The sequence below is a fragment of the Mus musculus genome, chromosome 5 (genome assembly GCF_000001635.26).
Source record: "Mus musculus strain C57BL/6J chromosome 5, GRCm38.p6 C57BL/6J".
Lineage (NCBI taxonomy): Eukaryota > Metazoa > Chordata > Mammalia > Rodentia > Muridae > Mus > Mus musculus.
In genome coordinates, this window is record NC_000071.6 from 138,013,529 (window position 1) to 138,035,059 (window position 21,531).

General features: G+C 44.6%; 1 protein-coding gene across 2 annotated transcripts; it reads left to right on the forward strand.

Annotated features, from left to right (window-relative positions):
* The first annotated feature begins 7,747 nt into the window (after positions 1-7,747).
* Smok3a (sperm motility kinase 3A) lies at positions 7,748-21,137 on the forward strand. 2 transcript variants are annotated; one of them, NM_001126045.1, is made up of 3 exons: positions 7,901-8,159; positions 18,822-20,407; positions 20,823-21,137. In NM_001126045.1, exon 2 carries the CDS (start codon positions 18,848-18,850, stop codon positions 20,360-20,362), a length of 1,515 nt encoding a protein of 504 aa, NP_001119517.1. In that variant the 5' UTR covers positions 7,901-8,159; positions 18,822-18,847; the 3' UTR covers positions 20,363-20,407; positions 20,823-21,137. The 2 variants fall into 2 exon arrangements, with proteins under 2 accessions (NP_001162073.1, NP_001119517.1); NM_001168602.1 differs by having other exon boundaries at positions 7,748-8,159; positions 18,822-21,132.
* Positions 21,138-21,531: the final 394 nt, after the last annotated feature.

A 21,531-nucleotide genomic window follows, 5' to 3' on the forward strand; every position in this document is an offset into this window, starting at 1 on the left:
TTCTTTCTTTCTTTCTTTCTTTCTTTCTTTCTTTCGTTTGTTCGTTCTTTCTTTCTTTCTTTCTCTCTCTCTCTTTCTCTCTCTCCCTCTCTCTCTCTCTCTCTCTCTCCCTCTCTCTCTCTTTCTCTCTCTCTCTCTCTCTCTCTCTCTCTCTCTCTTTCTTTCTCTTTCTTTGCTCCTTTCCCTCCTCTGTCTCCCTATTACAGTAGACTTTCTCAGCAACCTGAACTAAATCCCTCAACAATTCATCCTGTCTTTCTAGCCTCTGACACTTTTTCCTGATATCTCTACTAGGCCTGGTCTATAAAACCCATTGTCATGGTAGTTTTACGTTCTTTGCTGCTGGGGTCATAGGGTGAATATTGGGTATATATTGGCACTCTAGAAAGGCTGTGGGCAGCTCATCTGGACTCTGCTTAACCTCACGTACCTTTGTCAAAATTTGTGAGTCACATGCAACTCCCTTGAGACCAGGTGATGGACCTTCAGGTGTCCCGTACCTTTTGCCATATTAAAGTCCCAGTCAGATCTAGTCAGGGAAAACCTGATGTCCATAACAGCCTGGTCAATCAATGGCGCCCCCATGTCTGAGGGCATATTCTAGATAGATAGAGATAGAGATAGAGATAGAGATAGAGATAGAGATAGAGATAGATATAGATATAGATATAGACAGACAGATAGATAATAGATAGATAGAGATAGAGACATATAAATAAATAGAATCATACACTCTTTGTCCTTGTCTGAGTGGCTTCTTTCATTTGGTGCAGTTACCTTTCAGCCATGTTGTGTGATGTATCAGAATGCCCTTCCTGTTGCATTTTTTAAAAAATTTATGTGTGTATATACGTGCACACACACACACACTCACATGAGTGCAGGTGCTCAAAGAGTCCAGAAAACAGTGTCAGATGCCCAAGGACTGGAGTTAGAAGTGGTTGCAAGCCACCCAGGGTGAGTGTTGGAAATGAACTCAGATCTTGATAAGTGAGCTCTTAACCACTGAGCCATATCCCAGCCCCCGTCCTTCCTTTTTAAAGACTGTGGGTGTGTCAGCTTTTTTTAAAAAGCCATCTATCAGTTGTTGGACACTTCACTTGGTGTCCTAGATTGCTTCTCTGATGGTGTGATAAAACACTGACCAAAGCAACTTGAGGAGAAAGGGAACATTTTTTGGTTCACACAACACAATCACAGTCCACCACTGAGGGAGTCAGAGTAGGAACTCAAGCAGAAATAGGAGCAGGAACCATGGAGGATAGCTAGTTACTGTGTGGTTTTCTCTAGGTTACTTAGCTACCTTCCTTACACAGCCCAGGACATACATACATCATACATACATACATACATACATACATACATACATACATACATACATGGGGAGAATAAATCCTGCTTTAATTAAGCAATTGTGTAAATTAATGATATAACACAAAACCCAGGCATGAACTGGTGATAACTCAGCTATTGAGGTATATGCTTTGCAAGCATGAGTTTAGTCCCCCAAACTCACATTAAGAAAAGAAAAAAGGGAGCTGGCGAGATGGCTTAGCAGTTAATAGCACTGACTGCTCTTCCAAAGGTCCTGAGTTCAAATCCCAGCAACCACACGGTGGCTTGCAATCACCCATAATGAGATCTGACACCCTCTTCTGGTGAGTCTGAAGACAGCTACAGTGTACTTATGTATAATAATAAATAAATCTTTAAAAATAAGACAGCTACAATGTGTTTATTGCTACAATGTACTTATTTATAATAATAAATAAATCTTTGGGCCTGAGTGAGCAGGGCCGATTGGAGCGAGCAGAGGTCCTTAATTCAATTCCAAACAACCACATGAAGGCTCACAACCATCTTACAGCTACTCACATACATAAAATAAATAAATCATTAAAAAAGAAAAAGTTGGGGCTGGAGAGATGGCTCAGTGGTTAAGAGCACTGACTGCTCTTCCGAAGGTCCTGAGTTCAAATCCCAGCAACCACATGGTGGCTCACAACCATCTGTAATGAGATCTGACGCCCTCTTCTGGTGCATCTGAAGACAGCTACAGTGTACTTAGATATAATAATAAATAAATCTTTAGGAAAAAAAAAGAAAAAGAAACGAAACTGTCAAAAAGAAAGAAAGAAAGAAAGAAAGAAAGAAAGAAAGAAAGAAAGAAAGAAAGAAAGAAAGAAAGAAAGAAAGAGAAAAGAGAAAAGAGAAAAGAAAAAGCCGGATGGTGGTGGCACAGGCCTCAGCACTCAGGAGGCGGCTGCATGCTGTGAGTTTGGAACCATCCTGCTCTAAAGAGAGGCTACATAAAGAGACCGTGTCTCAAAAGAAACAAAATAAAAACAAAAAAAGAAAGAAAAGGGGAAACTAAGCATGGTAGTACTTGCTTCTAATTCCAATGCTGGCGAGGAAGAGACAGGAGGGACTTGAGGCTTCTGGAGAGCCAGTTTCGCTTACTTGGTAACTTCCAGACCAGTGACAGACTGTTTCAAAACAGAAAAATAAGACAGACAGCATCTGAAGAATGACACCAGGAACTGTTCTAGTCACATGCGCACGTATGACCTGTACTCACACACATAAAAGCCAGGCCTGAAGAATGCACACCTCTGATCCTAGCACTCAGGACTCCAAGGCAAGAAAATTGCAAGTTCAAGGTCAGCCTGGGCTAGAGAAAAATGGAGGGAGAGAGAGAGAGAAGGAAGGACTGATATGTTCATGCTTAGATACAGAGAAAGCTGAGGGCTGTGGAGTATTAAGAAACAATGGTTTCCACTCTCTAACACCCATTCCCCCCTCATTCCCACAGGAGATAAAACTCTCCAGGCAGTAGGTACAGCTGGCCTCTTAGGAACCTGACAGGATTGGCAGACTCCACCCTTCACACAACTTCTCTCCCATCACCCAAGCCACCTCACCATCTCCCAGAGCCGATCTCTGCCTAGACAGGAAGACTCTGCTTGGACAATTTAAAATATTCTTTGTAAAGTGTTTGAAAGAGAAAGAAGGAAAGCCTAGGCCAGGTTGTAACTGAACCCAGAGAGCCCACTCGCGCTGTTCACACAAGGAGAAAGAGAGCCAAGACAGATGACCTTGTTGCCAGGGGCCCAAGATTAAATAAGTCACCAAAGCCAAGATCCCAGTGCCTCACCCTCCTTAATGTAGGCTACACCACACAGAAGTGGAGTAGAAGAGCCTCTGGGTGTAGGGAGGCCTGTTTCCTCTGCAGGGTGAGGGATGTTTGCACAAGGAGGGAGTTAGCAGCAAACACCTGGCTATTCTCTGCCTGAGAATGAAGCATTTGCAGACAGACCAGGCACCTTCTATCCTCCTAAGGCCCTGGAGAGGCAGCATGCCCTCCAAGTGTTCCTCTCTTCCTTGACAGTTTTAAAGAAAATGTTATAACATAGCTGTTGCTAAAATTCCTTCCTTGAGTGGTGGTGGGATGCACAGCATCTACTGCTTCTTCTGAGGTTTCAATGACAAACTGAAGTTTCATTGTGTTGAAGCTCAACCCAGGGTGAACTTTGAGTTTATTTGGCTTACTTACAGATGGTGGGTGAGGGGCTACTGGCAGGGGAATGGCTGACCCCAAAGCAGCCACAGTCTTTTCTCTAAATGAATAATGACTTTTTCTTTGGTAGTATAGATGGAGCTCTGTTCCTCTAGACTGCACAGCTTATTATATACTCTAGCCTTCCCAGAGGCATCCCATGCCCCACACAATCCAATCCATGTATAATTGGGGCAAATTTCCATACAAATGGCTGGAAGGGATGGCTAGCTGGTCAAGTGAGGATTCAACCTCTCTCTCTCTCTCTCTCTCTCTCTCTCTCTCTCTCTCTTTGTCACACACACACACACACACACACACACACCCTTCTCTGAAGGAACATCAACCACAGTGTGACAGGCCAACCCGGGCTAGGCCCGTGAACCCATCGGTGACCCCATTCCCTTCCCTTGTTGATACTGCTACTACCCGTCTCGGACTTCGCAGGAGAGAGAATGAACCCACATGTCCCTGGTCATCCGCCAATAGGCAAGTGTCTGTCTGTGGCAAGAGTACTAGTAAGAAAAGAGACAGAAGAGTCAGTTGGCCCAGTGTTCTCGGCAGGCCACGCCACACAACACCCACAATAAACCACACACGCACCCGTACTAGGAGTGTACCCTGCATTTACTCAGTATTTTGCACAGTCCAGCCAAACAGCAGCGAAGAGAGCACACAAGGCCACACCAGAGCCTCAGCAGCAGATAAGCCTGTCTGCAGCAGGGGCTGGCCCAGAGGCATCAAGGGCTGGACGAGGATGATAGGAAATGCGATGAGGAAGCTCTGTTGCTGTATCCCATCCAAAAAGACATCTCACCTGGGGCAGAACAGAGTCTCCCCCCCAAAAATAAGACACAGGAAGGGTGTCAGGAGAACAAGCATCCGGCACGGCCCAGGTACATTTCTGCATTTGAATGTATCTATGTTACTCATGTCTGTGTCAACTGGCAGATGGTACTTATGTACATGGTGCAAAGCATGGGGAAGCTAGGTCTAGACACTGTGGGATGATGGGTAAATCAAACCTGCCAACAGACCTAGCATCCCAGAAGGTATCTCCTGTGTGTATCCTGCATGTTGAACAAGGAGGGGGACTGACCATGCTAGGGGAAGGAAGTGGGAGAAGGAAAAGGAGGAGATGCTGAGGGAGGAGAGGATGGTATGTGATGGGAGCTAGGAGATGGGGGGAAGAGGTTGAGACAGGAGGAGGCAACTTGGGGGAGCAGTGTAAAACAGGGTAACCACAGCTGGAGAGATGCCCTGTGCAGCTGAGGTTCTCAGAGTCCCTCTCACGTGTGCTTTGCATTTTAGAAGATCACCAGAGGATGCCGGATGCTACGATTCTACAGTTATAGTATTGGAAAGGACCCATGTATAGACACGGACCTGTAAAAGGGAACCTTGTGGAAAGGCATCATGTTCTGGATTCAGCGTGCTTCACTCAGAGCCCCCAGTCCAGCCAGGGGGCAAGAAAGCAAATGATGAAATCCCAGATGGCCTCTGGGATCACCATTCAGAGTAGTGGCTTAAAGCATGTCCAAAGCTGGTAGAGACAGCCCCTCTGCCTGCCCAGGCTCATAATCAGACTCCTCCTCTGAGAATAAAATAGATGTTTGTGAAAGATGACCTCGGAGATTTTCCTGCCTCTTCTTTTTTTTTTAATTTTATCTCTTTTCTTCTTTCGTTTTTAATATTTTTATGTTAGGTATTTTCCTCATTTACATTTCCAATGCTAACCCAAAAGTCCCCCATACCGCCCCCCCACTCCCGAACCCATCCCCTCCCACTTTTTGGCCCTGCCATTCCCCTCTACTGGGACATATAAAGTTTGCATGCCTCTTCTTTACATAGGAAAATTGTTCCTGTGGTGTCAAAAGCCCCAGGAAGAATAACTTCACACCCCAAACCACCTGATCATTAAAAGTGCCTTTGAAGGGACCAAGTTTCAGGTACCTGAAGTGGGGAAGCGTAGAAGCTGGGTGTGGACTTTGGGTTCTTCTGGACCCAGCAGCATGATCAGAAGGACCAGAGAGAACATTAGATAGCATCAGCTTGACCCTCTTCCACAGAGGCAAACTCGGTAACCCTGTGAATTCCTGGAGATGTGGCATGAGTTGCATCACAGGGTCTCTGCCTATGTAAGATCAGAGAGCCTGGAGTTAGCTAAATATCAGTATCCCTTGGCCTCAAGGGAGACGGGAGTTTGGATTCCAGCTCTCCCCTAGTCCTGTAATAAACAGTCCCCCTCAAATGCAGACAGCAAGGCCTACATGATGTTCACAGCTCCCCTGGCCTGAAACCGTCCTGTGATTGATACTACAAACTAGGAAACAGGGACTTGAACTTGAGATCACTGACTCAGGCTAGGGAGGGCTCCAGGGCACCTGATCTCAATTGCAATGTCAGAAGCTGAGGCACAATGACCAGTGGTGGCAGGTTTTCTTTTCTGCTCTCAGGCCTGGCAATGAGGTCCACATAGGTGGATCTTTCCTCCTAGTCGTACTGTCTGCAGATATGAGGTTCCTCAAGAGAGGATTCAAAACCCCAGAAAAGAGTCTTCAAAAGGAAAGAGCTACACACTGCACTGCCCACAGCACTCTGAAAAGTAGAGGCCCTTTCAGGGTTTGAGCCAATCAGCGATCAATAGTTAACTTCCGGGTACACTGGGTGCTCAGGAATAACACAGCACCATGGGTTCTGTGACCTGACTGTGGTTCAGAGTCTGATTCCTGTGTGTCAGCAGCACAGCTAATCTGTTCACGGTGTCCACAGAGCTTTGGTCCTCACAAGTGGATGCTCCATATTGGACCTTAGAGTGTAAAGTGACCCTGCACACAGTATGGACTTGGTTTTCTATACATCATGCCACCCTCTGTGTGTGATGATGGGGCAGGGGTGTGTCTTGGGGGGGTGAGAGAAAGAGGTGGGTAGAGAAAGGGAGGGAAGGAGAGAGGGGAGAGAGAGAATGGAACAAGCTTGTATGTACATGGTCGTGGATATGTCCCACCATGTGTGTGGTGGTTAGAGGACATGTTTGTCCGACTTTACCTTCTACTTTGTTTGAAACTAGGTGTGTGGTTTGATACTACATATGCCAAGGTACCTGGCACACAAGCTCCCAGACATTTTCCTGTCTCTAATGCTTTCCCTGCTTCCTAGGAGCTCTGATATTGCAAGTGTGTGCTCAGTGTCCACATGCTTTCCAACTCAGGCACTCACACTTTGCAGGGCAGGTGTTCTAACCACTTGTCTATCCCCTAAGGCCCCTCCCTTGTTTTTGATGGGAATCCAAAACCTTGGAAATTATGAGAAAGGCCTCTTTCTGTCATCCTCACAGGTGGTAATAAGCTGCCCTATTATATTTCATGAGCAGAGTTGGGGTCCAGGAATCACCCCACAAACCACTCAGCCATCTCAGTCAAGCAGGGATAATTTATTGAACATATAGCCTGGGACTGAGTGATCAGGGGCACAGGTCAGACTCAGAAGTTTAGACTGCAACCCTGTTTCCCAAGAGTTGCTTATAAAAGGCAAAAACCATAGAACCTCACAGCAACCATAAGAGCTCTTACACAGGTGCAGGAAGTCTTGTCAGGCAGTTGGGTTATTTTTGCTAACTGTACAAAGCTATTTTAACTGACCTTAGTATTTAGGATTGGCCCTAAAAAAAGGGCTAGGGTTGGGGGAGTTTCCACGAACACCAAAGCATAAAGCTTTATGAGATATGCAGTTAATGGTTAGCCGGGTATGAGAAAGGCCTTCTGTAATAATGTAAGACGGCTGCGACAGGTATAAAAAGAAATGGCTACAGTAATGTCAGAAAGGCAGCATGAACCTAGGTCTTAATGAGAAGGACCTTTTTTTTTTTTTTTATGTTAAGCGGTGGCATCATCCTGGACGCATCAGTTGGAATGCAAAGGTGACACACAGAGTGTAGACATGAGGAGTTTAAAGCAGGAGGCACAGCAAACATTCAAACCAGAGACCTAAGGACATCAACACATCCTAGAGGTTTTGATTTCTAAAAGCCTAATGTCAGTCTCCATAGCCCACCTAAGCCAGAGCCTTGAGTCCCTCCCAGGCCTGCCAGGACAGGTCCTGATATGACCTCATGAGGAGCGACTATGATGCGGCCCAGCCAGCAGGGTTAAGCTGTGGCCACACCTAGATTTCTTTGAGTGTGTTGAGAGGAGTTGGTGGAGTTGGTGGAGTTTGGTGGAGTTGGTGGTGCCCTTTGCGATTTCGTTGTATCTAGTGAGCTGTGTGTGGATTTTGTGTTTGATTGGTTTGTGTGTGAGCTTGTGTGTGTGTGTGTGTGTGTGTGTGTGTGTGTGTCTAGATCAGTGTGTGTTTGGGAGGAGCGTTGCTTGTGTTTGTGAGTTGAGTTTTAAGTTTACTTGCGTGTGAGTAACTTTGTGTTGTGTGTGGGTGTGTGTGTGTAGGTATACCCGTGGGTGACTCTAAGTGCACCTGTGTGTTTGTGACCGAGTGTGTGAGAGTGTGTGTGTGTGAGCACACAAGAGTGTGTGTAGGTGCACGTGTAGCAGGTGTGAGAACATCTGTTGTGTTGAGGCCGTCAGTCAGCTTGGCCATTGTTTCTAAGGTAAACCATCTACTTTATTTTTTTAAGATTTTTTTATTATTATTTATTCACTTTACATTCCAATCATAGCCCCCTTCCCTCCTCTTCTCCTAGTTCCACCTCACATGCCCCTCCTCCTCTAATTCCCTCCCCTTCTCAGAGAAAGGGAGGCTGACTCCTTAGGTGCCACCATGCCCTGGGACATCTAGTCCTAGCAGGACTAAGCCTATCCTCTCCCACTGAGGCCAGAAAAGACTGCCCAGCTAAGGGAAAAGGGATCCAAAGGCAGGTAACAAAGTCAGAGACAGCCTCTGCTCCAGTTGGTAGGAGACCCAAATGAAGACTAAGATGTACATCTACTACAAATACGTAGGGGGACTAGGCCCACCCCTGCATGTTCTTTAGTTGCTGGTTCAGTCTCTGTGACTTCCATGTGCCCAAGTTAGTTGACTCTGTAGGTCTTCTTGTGGTGTCCTTGACCCCTCTGGCTTGCTCAGTTCTATCCCCACTCTTCCACAAGACTCCCCAAGCTCCACCTAGTGTTTGACTCTGGATCTCTGCATCTGTTTCCATCAGCTGCTAGGTGAAGCCTCTCAGAAGACAGTTAGGTCCTGTCTGCAAGTCATAGAGCATCGTTAACAGTGGTCTCTCCCATGGGGTGGGTCTCAAGTTTGGCCTGTCATTGGTTGGCCGTTCCCTCAATCTCTGCTCCATCTTTATCCCTGAACAGCTTATAGGTGAGACAAATTTTGGGTTGAAGGTTACCTGGGTTGGTTAGTGCCTCCCTCCCCCTACTGGAAATGCTGCCTGGCTACAGGAGATGGCCACTTCAGTCTCTCCAACCCCAGCTGCTAGAAGTCTCAGCTAGCATTTTCTCATAGGCTCCCTAGAGTCTCCCCCAACCCCATCCCCGCCAAGTCTCCAACTCATCCCAGAGATTTATCCCCCACATACACCCCTCTTCTGCCCCTCCCCCTGCTCTCCCCACACCTATCCCTACCCCTGTTCCCCTCCCCCACAACTCTCCCCCTCAGTTCCCTCCTTCCATCCAACTCTATTGGATTTCCCCTTTTGAATGGGATTCAAGCATGCTCTCTTGGGTCATCCTTGGTATTTAACTTCTTTGGGTCTGTTCATTACAGCGTGGTGATTCTGTACTTTATAGCTAATATCCACTTATAAGTGAGCACATACCATGTTTGTCTTTCTGGGTCTGGGTTACCTCACTCAGGATGATATTTTCAAGTTCCATCCATTGGCCTGCAAATTTCATGATGTCTTTGTTTTTCATAGCTGAATAGTATTCCATTGTGTAAATGAACCACATTTTCTTTATCCATTCTTCAGTTGAGGGACATCTGGGTTGTTTCAAGTTTCTGGCTGTCATGAATAAGGCTGCTATGAATATAGTTGAGGAAGTTTCTTGTTTGGGGTATATGTCTGGGAGTGGTAGAGCTGCGTCTTTGAGGTAGAACTATTCCTGGTTTTCTAAGAAAGTGCCAAATTGATTTCCAGAGTAGTTGTACAAGTTTGTACTCCCACCAGCAATTGAGAAGAGTTACCCTTGCTTCACATCCTCAACAGCATGTGACATCACTTGAGTTTTAGATCTTAGCCATTCTGATGGGTGTAAGATGGAATTTCAGAATCATTTTCATTTGTATTTCTCTGATGACTAAGTACGTTGAACATTGCTTTAAGTGCTTCTCAGCCATTCAAGATTCCTCTGTTGTGAATTCACTTGTTTAGTTCTATGCCCAATTTTTTGATTGGATTGTTTGGAATTTTGGGTGGTGGGGTTTCGATTGTTTGGTTGATTTTTTGGTTTCTTTTTTTTTAACGTTAGCTACCTCTTGAGTTCTTCATATATTTTGGATATCAGCCCTCTATCAGCTGTAGGACAGTGAAGACTCTCTCCCAGTCTATAGGCTGTTTTGTCCTAATGACAATGTCCTTTGCTTTACCGAAGCTTGCAGTTTCATGAGGTCCCACTTACTGTTGATCTTAGTGGCTGATCCCTTGGTGTTCTGTTCAGGAAGCTGTCTCCTGGGCTGATGAGTTCAAGGCTATCCCCCACTTTCTGTCCTATTAGACCTTGTGTGTCTGGTTTTATGTTGAGGTCTTTGATCCACTTCAAAATCTGAAATTAAAATTACTCCGTTGACGGTTTTTTCACAGGGTTTTTAAACACTGAAAGTTGGTCCTTGTGTTTTGGTGAACTAGCTACCAAGTCTGTGGATATTGGAGGGTTTTGTTTTGTTTTTGTTGCTCTTTTATTCATGAGACAGGGTTTCTCTGTGTAGCCATGGATGACCTTGAACTCGCTCTGTAGCCCAGGCTAGCCTTAACTCCGAAATCCAAGTGCTTCTGCTTCCTCAGTGCTGGGACTAAAGCTGTGTCCCACCCCCTGGTGGTTATTTGAGTCTTAACCTTATACGCTTTGGATTTTATTTTCTGGTTTCTTTGTTTGGCTGGTTTTTGGCTTTCAGTGTTGATTGAGGATTTTGTTTGAAATTCTCCTTTGATTTTATTATGTTTAGCATTTGGTGGAATTTTGTGCCAGTTTTTTCTTCTAGAATAACTTTTGTTATTCTAGATTTTCTTTTTTTTTCTTTTCCATTTTTTATTAGGTATTTAGCTCATTTACATTTCCAATGCTATATCAAAAGTCCCCCATAGCCAACCACCCCCACTCCCCTACGCACCCACTCCCCCTTTTTGGCCCTGGCATTCCCCTATACTGGGGCATATAAAGTTTGCGTATCCAATGGGTCTCTCTTTCCAGTGATGGCTGACTAGGCCATCTTTTGATACATATGCAGCTAGAGTCAAGAGCTCCGGGGTACTGGTTAGTTCATAATGTTGTTCCACCTATAGGGTTGCAGTTCCCTTTAGCTCCTTGGCTACTTTCTCTAGCTCCTCCATTGGGAGCCCTGTGATCCATCCATTAGCTGACTGTGAGCATCCACTTCTGTGTTTGCTAGGCCCCGGCATAGTCTCACAAGAGACAGCTACATCTGGGTCCTTTCGATAAAATCTTGCTAGTGTATGCAATGGTGTCAGCATTTGGATGCTGATTATGGGGTGGATCCCTGGATATGGCAGTCTCTACATGGTCCATCCTTTCATTACAGCTCCAAACTTTGTCTCTGTGTTCTCACTTCTAAGGAGGGGCATAGTGTCCACACTTCAGTCTTCATTTTTCTTGAGTTTCATGTGTTAGGAAATTGTATCTTATATCTTGGGTATCCTAGGTTTTGGGCTAATATCCACTTATCAGTAAGTACATATTGTGTGAGTTCCTTTGTGAATGTGTTACCTCACTCAGGATGATGCCCTCCAGGTCCATCCAATGGCTAGGAATTTCATAAATTCATTCTTTTTAATAGCTGAGTAGTACTCCATTGTGTAGATGTACCACATTTTCTGTATCCATTCCTCTGTTGAGGGGCATTAGGGTTCTTTCCAGCTTCTGGCTATTATAAATAAGGCTGCTATGAACATAGTGGAGCATGTGTCCTTCTTACCAGTTGGGGCATCTTCTGGATATATGCCCAGGAGAGGTATTGCTGGATCCTCCGGTAGTACTATGTCGAATTTTCTGAGGAACCGCCAGACTGATTTCCAGAGTGGTTGTACAAGCCTGCAATCCCACCAACAATGGAGGAGTGTTCCTCTTTCTCCACATCCATGCCAGCATCTGCTGTCACCTGAATTTTTGATCTTAGCCATTCTGACTGGTATGAGGTGGAATCTCAGGGTTGTTTTGATTTGCATTTCCCTGATGATTAAGGATGTTGAACATTTTTTCAGGTGCTTCTCTGCCATTCGGTATTCCTCAGGTGAGAATTCTTTGTTCAGTTCTGAGCCCCATTTTTTAATGGGGTTATTTGATTTTCTGAAGTCCACCTTCTTGAGTTCTTTATATATGTTGGATATTAGTCCCCTATCTGATTTAGGATAGGTAAAGATCCTTTCCCAATTGTTGGTGGTCTTTTTGTCTTATTGACGGTGTCTTTTGCCTTGCAGAAATTTTGGAGTTTCATTAGGTCCCATTTGTCAATTCTCGATCTTACAGCACAAGCCATTGCTGTTCTGTTCAAGAATTTTTCCCCTGTGCCCATATCTTCAAGGCTTTTCCCCACTTTCTCCTCTATAAGTTTCAGTGTCTCTGGTTTTATGTGGAGTTCCTTGATCCACTTAGATTTGACCTTAGTACAAGGAGATAAGTATGGATTGATTCGCATTCTTCTACACGATAACAACCAGTTGTGCCAGCACCAATTGTTGAAAATGCTGTCTTTCTTCCACTGGATGGTTTAGCTCCCTTGTCGAAGATCAAGTGACCATAGGTGTGTGGGTTCATTTCTGGGTCTTCAATTCTATTCCATTGGTCTACTTGTCTGTCTCTATACCAGTACCATGCAGTTTTTATCACAACTGCTCTGTAGTAAAGCTTTAGGTCAGGCATGGTGATTCCACCAGAGGTTCTTTTATCCTTGAGAAGAGTTTTTGCTATCCTAGGTTTTTTGTTATTCCAGATGAATTTGCAAATTGCTCCTTCTAATTTGTTGAAGAATTGTGTTGGAATTTTGATGGGGATTGCATTGAATCTGTAGATTGCTTTTGGCAAGATAGCCATTTTTACAATGTTGATCCTGCCAATCCATGAGCATGGGAGATCTTTCCATCTTCTGAGATCTTCTTTAATTTCTTTCTTCAGAGACTTGAAGTTTTTATCATACAGATCTTTCACTTCCTTAGTTAGAGTCATGCCGAGATATTTTATATTATTTGTGACTATTGAAAAGGGTGTTGTTTCCCTAATTTCTTTCTCAGCCTGTTTATTCTTTGTGTAGAGAAAGGCCATTGACTTGATTGAGTTAATTTTATATCCAGCTACTTCACCAAAGCTGTTTATCAGGTTTAGGAGTTCTCTGGTGGAATTTTTAGGGTCACTTATATATACTATCATATCATCTAAAAAAGTGATATTTTGAGTTCCTCCTTTCCAATTTGTATCCCCTTGATCTTCTTTTGTTGTCGAATTTCTCTGGCTAGGACTTCAAGTACTATGTTGAAGAGGTAAGGAGAAAGTGGGCAGCCTTGTCTAGTCCCTGATTTTAGTGGGATTGCTTCCAGCTTCTCTCCATTTACTTTGATGTTGGCTACTGGTTTGCTGTAGATTGCTTTTATCATGTTTAGGTATGGGCCTTGAATTCCTGATCTTTCCAAAACTTTTATCATGAATGGGTGTTGGATCTTGTCAAATGCTTTTTCTGCATCTAACGAGATGATCATGTGGTTTTTGTCTTTGAGTTTGTTTATATAATGGATTACATTGATGGATTTTCGTATATTAAACCATCCCTGCATCCCTGGAATAAAACCTACTTGGTCAGGATGGATGATTGCTTTAATGTGTTCTTGGATTCGGTTAGCGAGAATTTTATTAAGGATTTTTGCATCGATATTCATAAGAGAAATTGGTCTGAAGTTCTCTATCTTTGTTGGATCTTTGTGTGGTTTAGGTATCAGAGTAATAGTGGCTTCATAAAATGAGTTGGGTAGAGTACCTTCTACTTCTATCTTGTGAAATAGTTTGTGCAGAACTGGAATTAGATCTTCTTTGAAGGTCTGATAGAACTCTGAACTAAACCCATCTGGCCCTGGGCTTTTTTTGTCTGGGAGACTATTAATAACTGCTTCTATTTCTTTAGGGGATATGGGACTGTTTAGAAGGTCAACTTGATCCTGATTCAAGTTTGGTACCTGGTATCTTTCCAGAAATTTGTCCATTTCGTCCAGGTTTTCCAGTTTTGTTGAGTATAGCCTTTTGTAGAAGGATCTGATGGTGTTTTGGATTTCTTCAGGATTGGTTGTTATGTCTCCCTTTTCATTTCTGATTTTGTTGATTAGGATTTTGTCCCTGTGCCCTCTAGTGAGTCTAGCTAAGGGTTTATCTATCTTGTTGATTTTCTCAAAGAACCAACTCCTCGTTTGGTTAATTCTTTGAATAGTTCTTCTTGTTTCCACTTGGTTAATTTCACCCCTGAGTTTGATTGATTCCTGCCGTCTACTCCTCTTGGGTGAATTTGCTTCCTTTTTTTCTAGAGCTTTTAGATGTGTTGTCAAGCTGCTAGTATGTGCTCTCTCCTGTTTCTTTTTGGAGGTACTCAGAGCTATGAGTTTCCCTCTTAGAAATGCTTTCATTGTGTCCCAAAGGTTTGGGTACGTTGTGGCTTCATTTTCATTAAACTCTAAAAAGTCTTTAATTTCTTTCTTTATTCCTTCCTTGACCAAGGTATCATTGAGAAGAGTGTTGTTCAGTTTCCACGTGAATGTTGGCTTTCCATTATTTATGTTGTTATTGAAGATCAGTCTTAGGCCATGGTGGTCTGATAGGATACATGGGACAATTTCAATATTTTTGTATCTGTTGAGGCCTGTTTTGTGACCAATTATATGGTCAGTTTTAGAGAAGGTCCCGTAAGGTGCTGAGAAGAAGGTATATCCTTTTGTTTTAGGATAAAATATTCTGTAGATATCTGTCAGGTCCATTTGTTTCATAACTTCTGTTAGTTTCACTGTGTCCCTGTTTAGTTTCTGTCTCCACGATCTGTCCATTGATGAAAGTGGTGTGTTGAAGTCTCCCACTATTATTGTGTGAGGTGCAATGTGTGCTTTGAGCTTTACTAAAGTGTCTTTAATGAATGTGGCTGCCCTTGCATTTAGAGCGTAGATATTCAGAATTGAGAGTTCCTCTTGGAGGATTTTACCTTTGATGACTATGAAGTGTCCCTCCTTGTCTTTTTTGATAACTTTGGGTTGGAAGTCGATTTTATCCGATATTAGAATGGCTACTCCAGCCTGTTTCTTCAGACCATTTGCTTGGAAAATTGTTTTCCAGCCTTTCACTCTGAGGTAGTGTCTGTCTTTTTCCCTGAGATGGGTTTCCTGTAAGCAGCAGAATGTTGGGTCCTGTTTGTGTAGCCAGTCTGTTAGTCTATGTCTTTTTATTGGGGAATTGAGTCCATTGATATTAAGAGATATTAAGGAAAGGTAATTGTTGCTTCCTGTTATTTTTGTTGTTAAAGTTGGCATTCTATTCTTGTGGCTGTCTTCTTTTAGGTTTGTTGAGGGATTATCTTCTTGTTTTTTCTAGGGCGTGGTTCCCGTCCTTTTATTGGTTTTTTTCTGTTATTATCCTTTGAAGGGCTGGATTCGTGGAGAGATAATGGGTGAATTTAGTTTTGTCGTGGAATACTTTGGTTTCTCCATCTATGGTAATTGAGAGTTTGGCTGGGTATAGTAGCCTGGGCTGGCATTTGTGTTCTCTTAGTGTCTGTATAACATCTGTCCAGGCTCTTCTGGCTTTCATAGTCTCTGGTGAAAAATCTGGTGTAATTCTGATAGGCTTGCCTTTATATGTTACTTGACATTTTTCCCTTACTGCTTTTAGTATTCTATCTTTATTTAGTGCATTTGATGTTCTGATTATTATGTGTCGGGAGGAATTTCTTTTCTGGTCCAGTCTATTTGGATTTCTGTAGGCTTCTTGTATGTTCATGGGCATCTCTTTCTTTAGATTTGGGAAGTTTTCTTCAATAATTTTGTTGAAGATGTTTGCTGGTCCTTTGAGTTGAAAATCTTCATTCTCATCCACTCCTATTATCCGTAGGTTTGGTCTTCTCATTGTGTCCTGGATTTTCTGGATGTTTTTAGTTAGGATCTTTTTGCATTTTCCATTTTCTTTGATTGTTGTGCCGATGTTCTCTATGGAGTCTTCTGCACCTGAGATTCTCTCTTCCATCTCTTGTATTCTGTTGCTGATGCTGGCATCTATGGTTCCAGATTTCTTTCCTAGGGTTTCTATCTCCAGCGTTGCCTCACTTTGGGTTTTCTTTATTGTGTCTACTTCCCTTTTTAGGTCTAGTATGGTTTTGTTCATTTCCATCACCTGTTTGGATGTGTTTTCCTGTTTTTCTATAAGGACTTCTACCTGTTTGGTTGTGTTTTTTTGTTTTTCTTTAAGGACTTGTAACTCTTTAGCAGTGTTCTCCTGTATCTCTTTAAGTGAGTTATTGAATTCCTTCTTTATGTCCTCTACCATCATCATGAGATATGCTTTTAAATCCAGGTCTACCTTTTCAGGTGTGTTAGAGTGTCCTGGACTGGGCGAAGTGGGCGTTCTGGGTTCTGATGATGGTGAGTGGTCCTGGTTTCTGTTAGTAGGATTCTTACGTTTACCTTTCTCCATCTGGCAATCCCTGGAGTTAGTTGTTATAGTTGTCTTTGTTAAGAGATTGTTCCTCTGTTGATTTTGTTACCCTCAATCAGCAGGTGTGGGAGACAAGCTCTCTCCTCTGAGTTTCAGTGGTCAGAGCAGTCTCTGCAGGCAAGCTCTCCTCTTTCGGGGAAGGTGTACAGTTATCTGGTGTTTGGACCTCCTCCTGGCTGAAGGTGAAGGCCCAAAACAGGATCTTTCCCAGAAGCTGTGTTGCTTTGGCCAGGAAGGTGGCCGGTTGTCTGGAGTCGAAGATGTCGCCGCCTCAGAAGCTCTGTGGCTCTCGCCAGGAAGGTGGCCGGCCGTCTGGAGCCGAAGATGGCGCCGCCTCAGAAGCTCTGTGGCTCTCGCCAGGAAGGTGGCTGGTTGTCTGGAGCCGAAGATGGCGCCGCCCCAGAAGCTCTGCGACTCTCGCCCGTCCCAGAAACGGCTGGCCTCTGTATTCCACACGGTCACCCGTGCAGCCTGCCCTCTGCGGAGTCCCGGAGCCAAGAAGTCTCCCGCCGGCGCCTGTGACACAAACCTCTCAGGCCGGGCAGACCCCTGTGCTCTCACCAGGAAGGTGGCCGGCTGTCTGGAGCCGAAGATGGCGTCGCCCCAGAAGCTCTGCGACTCTCATCCGTCCCAGAAACGGCTGGCCTCTGTATTCCACACGGTCACCCGTGCAGCCTGCCCTCTGCGGAGTCCCGGAGCCAAGAAGGCTCCCGCCGGCGCCTGTGACACAAACCTCTCAGGCCGGGCAGACCCCTGTGCTCTCACCAGGAAGGTGGCCAGCTGTCTGGAGCCGAAGATGGCGCCGCCCCTTGTTTTGTTTTTTTGAGACAGGGTTTCTCTGTGTAGCCCTGGCTGTTCTGGAACTCACTCTGTAGGACAGGATAGTCTCAAACTCAGAAATCTGGCTGCCTCTGCCTCTCAAGGCTGGGATCAAAGGTGTTTGCCACCACTGCCCAGCTTTTTTATGATTTTTAAAAGTTATAATATTTATTGATAATTTCAGACATCCATAAAATGTATCTGGATCCTAGTTACGCCATGCCCTTCCCTCACTCATCCCAGATCCCTCCCCACAGTCACTCCCACAACCCACAAAATTCATGTACTTGTTTACTAACCTGCTGTCATATGTTCATGAGTGTGGGGGCATCCACTGGAGTGTGGTTGATCTACCAGGAGCTACATCCTTAAGGAGGAATGACTGTCTTTTCTGGATGTCATCAACTGTCAATGTTCCCGGGATGGGTTAGTCAGGGTGCAATGCTTGATTTTGGGCAGATTTCATGCTGGAGGCCACTGCTGCTGTGAATTCATGAATACACTGGTCTTGTCATGTCAAGGAGATAATATTTTGCTCAGGTCCTTCCCAATCCCTGGTTCTTACAATCTCTCTATTCCCTTTTGCTGTGATAGTCCCTGAACCCTGGAGGGAGGGAAGGAAGGAGGGAGGAGGGAGAAAGGAAAACAGAAGAGGGTACAATGTAGACACCCCGGTTTTTGAGCACTTAGTTAACATTTACTCTCTAGTCTTTGACCAGTTGTGAGTTTCTGTATCATGGCACAAGGAAATTTCTCTGAGATATGAGAGTTACTAATAAAGGTCATTTCTCTGAGACAGGAGAGTTGTACTGATAAATACAGTGGCCACACCAGCTCATATCCTCCCATGGACAACTTACATGAGGGTTGCCATCCCCCACATCCACACACACCAGCATTGGTGCCTTTGCCATCTGATTAGAATAAGATAAAATCTCAAACTAGTATTAGTTTTCATATCCCTCATGGCCATATATATATACATTTTTCAGGCGATTCCACATCTTCTGAGAAAACCCTCTTCAGATCCCTATCCCAATTATTCCCAATTATCCATTGGGTTCTTTTCTCCATTATTTTTTTTACTTTTTTAATTCTTTGTGTATTCTAGAAGTTTTGATGAGTTTGTTATATTGATCATTTATACATTTCCTTGTACATTTTGTTATGTTTTGTTTTGTTTTTGGAGACAGGGTTTCTCTGTATAGCCCTGGCTGTACTGAAACTTACTCTCTAGACCAGGCTGGTCCCAAACTCAGAAATCCCCCTACCTCTGCCTCCCAAGTGCTGGTATTAAAGGTGTGCGCTACCATGCCCGCCTCCTTGTACATTTTTATTCTTACACACCACTTAGTAATATTTCTTCTTAGTGTTGCACAGCTGTGCCCCTCTCTTCTAGTGACTTGCAGCTAGGTTGTTTAATTTGGATTTTCTTGGCTTTGTGTGTGGTTTTGCTTTTCTGGGTTCCTGCTGTTGTTATATTTTTATTGGGTTTTAGTTGTCTGTTTTGCTTATTTTTCACTATTTTAATTTTTATCTTTGCTTTCTTTCTTCCCTTTCTTTCTTCCCCCCAAACCCCTTAGGTAGCATTTATACTTGGTTACCTCAAATGGGCCCTGGGAGTCAACAGAAGTCAGAAAAGCTCAGATCCAAGTCCCCTTTGGCTGACATGGATGGTTTGCATGCTCAATATGTGATGCTAGAGACTATCGGCCATGGAGGCTGTGCCACAGTGAAGCTGGCCCAGCACCGCCTCACAGGCACTCACGTGGCTGTCAAAACGATTCGAAAGAGGGAGTATTGGTGCAACCGTGTCATTTCTGAGGTAGAGTTACTGATGATGGCCGATCATCCGAATATCATCTCTCTCCTTCAAGTCATTGAGACCAAGAAGAAAGTATACCTCATTATGGAGTTGTGCAAGGGTAAATCACTTTACCAACACATCCGAAAAGCTGGCTACCTGCAGGAGCATGAAGCACGCGCATTATTCAAGCAGCTCTTAAGTGCTATGAACTACTGCCACAACCAGGGTATAGTTCACAGGGACCTGAAACCGGACAATATCATGGTTGAAAAAGATGGGAAAGTGAAGATCATTGATTTTGGACTCGGCACCAAAGTGAAGCCAGGGCAAAAACTCAACTTATTCTGTGGGACTTACCCATTTAGTGCTCCTGAGGTGCTCCTTAGCACACCCTATGATGGGCCCAAGATCGATGTATGGACTCTTGGAGTTGTGCTGTATTTTATGGTAACTGGAAAGATCCCGTTTGATGCTTGCAGCATAAAAAAGCTGGTAAAGCGAATTCTTGCAGGAAAGTATTCTATTCCCTCTAGACTGTCAGCAGAGCTCCAAGACCTGCTTAGTCTTTTAATGACGGCCAACCCCAAACTCAGGCCCACTGTTGCTGAGGTTATGGTGCATCCCTGGGTCACAGAAGGCTCAGGGGTGTTCCCAGATCCTTGTGAAGAACAGACCCCCCTCAAGCCAGACCCTGCAATTGTAAAAGCAATGGGACATATCGGGTTCCAAGCTCAAGATATTGAAGATTCGTTACGTCAGAGAAAATTCAACCAAACCATGGCGTCTTATTGTCTACTGAAAAAACAGATTCTTAAGGAATGTGACAGGCCAACCCGGGCTAGGCCCGTGAACCCATCGGTGACCCCATTCCCTTCCCTTGTTGATACTGCTACTACCCGTCTCGGACTTCGCAGGAGAGAGAATGAACCCACATGTCCCTGGTCATCCGCCAATAGGCAAGTGTCTGTCTGTGGCAAGAGTACTAGTAAGAAAAGAGACAGAAGAGTCAGTTGGCCCAGTGTTCTCGGCAGGCCACGCCACACGGCACCCACAATGGACCACACACGCACCCGTACTAGGAGTGTACCCTGCATTTGCTCAATGTTTTGCACAGTCCAGCCAAACAGCAGCGAAGAGAGCACACAAGGCCACACCAGAGCCTCAGCAGCAGATAAGCCTGTCCACAGCAGGGGCTGGCCCAGAGGCATCAAGGGCTGGACGAGGATGATAGGAAATGCGATGAGGAAGCTCTGTTGCTGTATCCCATCCAAAGAGACATCTCACCTGGGGCAGAACAGAGTCTCCCCCAAAAAATAAGACACAGGAAGGGTGTCAGGAGAACAAGCATCCGGCACGGCCCAGGTACATTTCTGCATTTGAATGTATCTATGTTACTCATGTCTGTGTCAACTGGCAGATGATACTTATGTATATGGTGCAAAGCATGGGGAAGCTAGGTGTAGACACCGTGGGATGATGGGTAAATCGAACCTGCCAACAGACCTAGCATCCCAGAAGGTATCTCCTGCGTGTATCCTGCATGTTGAACAAGGAGGGGAACTGACCATGCTAGGGGGAGGAAGTGGGAGAAGGAAGAGGAGGAGATGCTGAGGGAGGAGAGGATGGTATGTGATGGGAGCTAGGAGATGGGGGGAAGAGGTTGAGACAGGAGGAGGCAACTTGGGGGAGCAGTGTGAAACAGGGTAACCACAGCTGGAGAGATGCCCTGTGCAGCTGAGGTTCTCAGAGTCCCTCTCACGTGTGCTTTGCATTTTAGAAGATCACCAGAGGATGCCGGATGCTACGATTCTACAGTTATAGTATTGGAAAGGACCCGTGTATAGACACGGACCTGAAAAAGGGAACCTTGTGGAAAGGCATCATGTTCTGGGTTCAGCGTGCTTCACTCAGAGCCCCCAGTCCAGCCAGGGGGCAAGAAAGCAAATGATGAAATCCCAGATGGGCTCTGGGATCACCATTCAGAGAAGTGGCTTAAAGCATGTCCAAAGCTGATAGAGACAGCCCCTCTGCCTGCCCAAGCTCATAATCAGACTCCTCCTCTGAGAATAAAATAGATGTTTGTGAAAGATGACCTCGGAGATTTTCCTGCCTCTTCTTTTTTTTTTAATTTTATCTCTTTTCTTCTTTCGTTTTTAATATTTTTATGTTAGGTATTTTCCTCATTTACATTTCCAATGCTAACCCAAAAGTCCCCCATACCGCCCCCCCACTCCCGAACCCATCCCCTCCCACTTTTTGGCCCTGCCATTCCCCTCTACTGGGACATATAAAGTTTGCATGCCTCTTCTTTACATAGGAAAATTGTTCCTGTGGTGTCAAAAGCCCCAGGAAGAATAACTTCACACCCCAAACCACCTGATCATTAAAAGTGCCTTTGAAGGGACCAAGTTTCAGGTACCTGAAGTGGGGAAGCGTAGAAGCTGGGTGTGGACTTTGGGTTCTTCTGGACCCAGCAGCATGATCAG

Excerpts from the sequence above, each read along its gene's own strand:
- Smok3a (NM_001168602.1), top strand. The coding sequence starts at position 18,848 with ATGGGCCCTGGGAGTCAACAGAAGTCAGAAAAGCTCAGATCCAAGTCC.